The sequence below is a fragment of the Temnothorax curvispinosus genome, unplaced genomic scaffold, assembly GCF_003070985.1.
Source record: "Temnothorax curvispinosus isolate PA1 unplaced genomic scaffold, ASM307098v1 QBEX01004111.1, whole genome shotgun sequence".
In the NCBI taxonomy this organism is placed as follows: domain Eukaryota; kingdom Metazoa; phylum Arthropoda; class Insecta; order Hymenoptera; family Formicidae; genus Temnothorax; species Temnothorax curvispinosus.
In genome coordinates, this window is record NW_020213891.1 from 1 (window position 1) to 5,970 (window position 5,970).

General features: G+C 36.1%; 1 protein-coding gene across 1 annotated transcript; it reads right to left on the reverse strand.

Annotated features, from left to right (window-relative positions):
* Nucleotides 1–1,144: 1,144 nt before the first annotated feature.
* LOC112453180 (protein ALP1-like) lies at nucleotides 1,145–3,594 on the reverse strand. The gene is made up of 3 exons (XM_025013788.1): nucleotides 3,472–3,594; nucleotides 1,703–1,883; nucleotides 1,145–1,449 (listed from the first exon to the last, which is right to left on the reverse strand). Exons 1-3 carry the CDS (start codon nucleotides 3,592–3,594, stop codon nucleotides 1,145–1,147), a joined length of 609 nt encoding a protein of 202 aa, XP_024869556.1.
* Nucleotides 3,595–5,970: the final 2,376 nt, after the last annotated feature.

Below are 5,970 nucleotides of genomic sequence, written 5' to 3' on the forward strand. Positions count from 1 at the left end.
GCCGCAACGTCACAATGCATATGTAAAAAATATATGTTATGTTTGTGTTTTACAGATCCACTTTTTTTCTAAAGGATGACACACTCACGACTTTATGCAGTGGATTATGAATTTTTTTAAACGAGTTATATTTTAATTTTTTTGTTGCATTAACAACGATATGTCTACTAATAGATTATTTATCTTATGTTCTATACTTTGTATACATATATGTACGTGTGTAGATGTATGTATATAATATAATGTAAGTTTATGTATGCAATATTATATGTTATATAATATTATAAATTACAGATGTGTTTAGTTCAAAGTGCAATTATGTTGCCTAAGATGTTTGTTGTTGCCTAAGATAACATTTTGTGATAAAAGATTAAAAATAAGATTGTGATAAAAGATAATAAACATATTAAGTTTATGGCTAAGATGTTATTAAAAGAAAAAATTTAAAATTATGTTACTTTATTAAGTTACTTAAGTCACTGGTATGTGCCTTACATACATTACATATATTATGTTTGAAAAAAATAAATCAATGTTCTTCAATCCATCGTGTGTAACAACTGTCATTATAAGCTTCTTATCCTATCTTCTTATCCTAATTATTATAAAATGCGTACGTTATTTTCATTAATCACACTCAAGAGGTTATAATTATTACTTACATAATAAACGTACGTCATCTTCATTAATCACACTTAAAAGGTTATAATTATTAGTAACATACTAAAACGTAATTATTATTACTTACATAATAAAATGTTTTAATGAAGCATGTGTAATTAAAAGGTTTTAATTCTAAGTATTAATAGTCACGTTACTTATATAATAAATATATTTCAGATAAACGAGACGTTTTTGAAGTAATATCTACTGACCAAAGTGTAGAATTATTGGAATCTGATAATGAAGGGGTTACATAAACGCACACAGAAAAGATATTTTTCAAGGTAATATTTAGTCATGTTGTATATTTATATGTTAACAAATTTTTTTAAATGTATACAAATAAATGCTAGATATGTATATATAAAAGCATGTATTGTGTTTATGCTTTACAGATCCATGTATTTCTACAGAGAAAGATGATACGTTAATGGTTGCAGTGGAGAGGAACAAGAAAAAGATGTACGAAAAGAAGAATTGTCTATCTGAACAGTCGTTCGATAAGAGCATCTCGTGCGAGAAAACCATCTCCAGGTTGCCAGTGAGGCTCGGCCACCGGGACTTCATTATTGAGATTTTCTACTTCTTCATCATCTTCTTCCAACTTATCATTTAAAATTAATGCAAGGTTGTGAAGAACAGCACATGCCACAACGATTGATGTGGACGTTAACAATTTCGTGCCAAGTCCTTTTGACAGACAGTCCTTTTGACAGAAATCTACGTTTCCATATGCCAAACGTCCTCTCAACAATTCTCCTTGTTCTTCCATGAATTGTATTATAACTGAAATTAATATATGTCATTAATAAACATAATACAATTAAACAACACACACACACACACACACACACACATATAAAATAATAATAAAAATTATATCCGAACAGTCGATCAATAAAAGCATTTCGTATGAAGAACCCGTTTCTAGGTTGTCCGTGAGATTCGGCTACCGGGACTTCATTTTCTACTTTTTCATTATCTTATATATAAAATACACATATATCGAATCTTATTTTTTCATCTGTTCTAGGATTACCAATCGGTGTAAGTAAAAAAGGCAATGCGGGATATCCAGCATCTCCTACAAGGATTCCATCTAATTCGCCTTGCCTATATCGCATATATATGCGAAAATTTTGGAAGATTCGGCTGTCGTGCTCACTACCTGGCCATTCAGGAACAATATCTAGAATTTCTGTGCGTGGCCCAACAATAATCTGTAAAGAGAACAAGTGAAATGAGAATTAAGAGATAGTTTTTGCTTTGTATATTTTTTTGTATGGAATAATTTAAGAAAATATATGTGTATGTACCTAAACATTTAAAGAAAAGTATCCTTTTCTATTTCTAAAAATTTCGTCAACATTTTGAAATCTTGTGTGGACTAGACGAATATGTGTGCAATCTATTGCGCCATCGATACTAGGAAGGCCTATGCCTCCATGACCACGTCCAAGTTCTCTAAATAATCTTTTATTCTCAGAACGTGATTCTTCTGACGATGGTATTCTTATGTATCGGTTAATGTAGCTCGCTAATAGGGGTATTCAAATAAGTTAGAGTTTAACGGTTTGACAGGTTATGTCGGGTTAAAGTCGGGTAAAAAGTTAATTTTTACACTTTTAACCTAAAGATTAATGTGATAGGTTAATGAGTCACTTATGTATTTTGCATAACCTTAAAGAGTAGCGCGCCCAAAGTTAATTAATTAACTTTTTACTCGACTTTAACCCGACATAACCTGTCAAACCGTTAAACTTTAACTTATTTGAATACCCCTAATAAAATGGACACTCTAAACACAATTCGTGAAATTGTTGGTTGTGATATTGTTATTATATCCCCTAAAACAAGCTGAGAAAATACATATTTATTAAATATTTTGTTAATTTATTGTTATATACATATATATGTTATATATATATATATATATTTCTGCGTACAGCAGCGTGCGTATAGCGTTCATCCATCTCACTCACTCGCGCAGGAAACTTTTATCTCTCTCTCACTCGCACTCACTCACACTATGCGCTTTAGTTCGCGTCCATGAGCCCTGTCACTCAGTGAGGGCGCTGCAAACACTGGTACCGCGAGAACAATAGGAGTTCGTAACCCCTGGCTGCGATTCATTCTCCGTTAGGTACTCTCCAGGAATATGTCCAATTGCGAGAATCAATCTCGAGAGCTACTCTCGCGAGTTTTACTCGCAGGTGGACACGCACCATAAGACGTTTTATTTGTTAAAAAATAGTTGTATTAAAAGAACTCAAAATAATATTTAATTTCTACATGACATACGCATAAATTGTTAAGTTATCACGTTGACATAAATGTAACATACGAAAATGTTAAGAAAATAATAACATATTTGTTGTATGTGTATTTTACGTTAAAGTAACAATTAAATTTTGGTAACACAAGGAAATTTTAACGTAGGATACACACGATTTTTTGCTGCGTACGTGCCGCGTAACGCAACAATCTCGTACGTAATTTCTGTACGTAAGGCGTAAGATACTACGGCAATGTACGTGCGCTAGCTCTTAGCCTCTCGCCTTTTCGATGGCAGGAAAATGATACGCTATAATTTCCACACCACTTTGCGGTAGATAGCTTGGTGCGTTTTTTTATAGTGGTTTTCCCGGTAGGCCTAATCCACTCTCATTATTTAATGCAAAAATTGTTCGAAGTGCCGTCCTCTCTCTCGTATGCAGAGTTCGGCCCTTCGTACAATATTGCGCGTCGCACACGGTGCGCCATGTCCGGCGTAATAGTATCGAAGGTCGCAACAATAGCTTCACGTACCTCGTTTTCTCCACTATTACGCCGTTGCTCGATTAGACTTTTTATATGACCCCATACAAAAAAGTCTAATACATTTAAATCTGGCGACCGTGCCGGCCAGGCGATTGGGCCACCACGACCCATCCACCTATCCGGAAAACGCGCGTCTAATATTTCGCGCACTTGACGACTAAAATGAGCCGGAGCTCCGTCGTGTTGAAAAATTAGCTGCGCCCGTACGCGAAGGGGCACATCCGCGAGAAGAACTGGCAATTCATTCTCAATAAAATTGGCATAAATATTGCCAGTTAAACGCGGTGGGAGGAAATATGGACCGATCTGGAAATAATGATTAAAAATGTTTCTTCACTTAAACAACAAGAGAAAATTGCTTTCTTTCTACTTTTACTTACCACTTGATTCTCGATTACTCCCGCCCATACGTTTATGGACCAGCGATATTGAAAATTGCCCTCACGGACGACGTGCGGGTTTTCATCCGACCAATAAACAAAATTCCGGGAATTGAATACGCCGTTTGGTGTAAACGTCGCTTCGTCGGTCCACAGAATGTTATCCGGGAAAGATAAATTCCGTCGGCATTGCGCGAGGGACCCTACGTATGTTTTTTTCCACAGTTTCTAATTATTGTACACTCAAATTACCGCAAATATAAAAAGTTGATAATGACAATACTTTCACAAAAGTATATCCGTGGTTCTAGATCTCGCGCTAAAAGCTGTTGCACCCGCTGGTAGTGGTACGGATGCAAATCATTCTCTCGTAATGTGCGATGCACCTCGTACCGAGAGAGATGAAACTCGCATGCTGCACGACGCACGCTGTTGTTCGGATTTTCATAAAATGCGTCGAGTATTCTCTCTTCGTCTCAAACACGACGACGCGACGCACTGGTATGTCTCTTCTATTATGCACAAGACAACCTGTCTCACGCAATTTTTGCACAACACGATAAATAGTACGATGTGTTAAAAATTTTTTTATTTCTGTCACAGTAGTTATAAAGTATCGTATTCCACAACAGTTTATAATTTCCGCATTGTTCAATAAATTCCTTTGTGTCATCAAAGGAACAAACTTTTGCCATCTCGGTTTTTACTCTCAACATGTAGCTCTCAAAATGCGAACAGCGTTCGAGCTTGGCGAGCTGATCTCCGAGAGTAAAATAACGTCGTGTCGATTTGCGAGTAGGTCTTGAAAAGTTCGCTCGCCGAGAGCTGCGATTCATTCTCCGTTAGGTACTCTTCAGGAATATGTCCATTTGCGAGAATCAATCTCGAGAGCTACTCTCGAGAGTTTTACTCGCAGGTGGACACGCACCATTAAAGTTATTCTAACATAAACAAAAGTTAAAGTAAAGCTTTGTAAACCTCGTAAACTTTGACATGCAAAATAATTTAATTTACTAAAATTAAATGTTTCTATTACACATACATAATTCAAGCTAAACTAATTAATATTATCTAAGGCGTAAGACGCTACGGCAATGTTTATGCAATACGTGTGCTACCTGTTACTACGTTTACGCGAGCGCGTTACTTCTGTAGTAACTTACAATAATTCACTCGTTTACGCGGAGTAAATTATTACAGTAAGTTACTACAAAATCCCGTTTACGCGAAGGAATTATCGTAAGTTTAGTATGTGCTGGCTCTAATACTTTTTCGCCGCAGTGTATAACATCTGTCGCTCGACGTTCGCCGCGCCGCGCCGCGCCCCGCTCGCCGCTCGTCTCTGGACCCCCACCGCTTGCCGCGCGCCGTGCACCATGCCAGCCCAGCCAGCCACCGAGCCTCCGTCTCTATCGCTCCTTGTGCGCTCATTCGCTCAGACGTTTTATTTAATAACTCGTTTGCGAATTATTTATTAACTATTGCGAATTTTGCAAAATGGTACAAGACTTTTCTTTTCAGTTTGACCCAATCTACCCCCCCCCCCCATTCGGCTGTATATTTTTATATCTAACACCTTGTATATTACATTCCACATTTCCGACTTTTCAACCAGGACCTCAGTGCATTCGCGCGTAAGTTACTGGAATTTTAGAAAGATGGACGCATGGTGGAAGTAATAAGGTGTGCTTATGCGCACGTTTCTTGCAATATCCAATCACAGAACGTGACAAAAGTCCGCCATGTTTTTTTAATTTTGGTAGGAGATTCAAATTGTGTGATTATTTAGACTATGTTTAAATGTCGTTATGAAAGTAAAAAATGTAATTGTTACTTGAATCGCCATTAAATCTAATTATTTTTTAAAATTACAATAGAAAATTAAGAAATATAGAAAGAAGAAATGAATTACACGGCATGTCAATGGTAAAATAATTTCGATTCATACTGTTTGTTACATCTTGCACTAAAAGTTTGAAAAATGGTGTCGCAAAATTGTTGTATATTAAGAAATGGATTATTTATCGCTTTTCGCTAATTTTGTCACTTCTTATTCTCTAAAAAGTAGATTGTAAAATTAATTAATATAAAATGACATACCATTACA

Coding starts and splice junctions, on each gene's coding strand:
- LOC112453180 (XM_025013788.1), bottom strand. CDS start 3,594: ATGGGTCGTGGTGGCCCAATCGCCTGGCCGGCACGGTCGCCAGATTTA. Junction 1,884..3,471: donor GTAATAGTGGAGAAAACGAG/GTACGTGAAGCT, acceptor TTCTCTTTACAG/ATTATTGTTGGGCCACGCAC. Junction 1,450..1,702: donor TTTTTTACTTACACCGATTG/GTAATCCTAGAA, acceptor TATTAATTTCAG/TTATAATACAATTCATGGAA.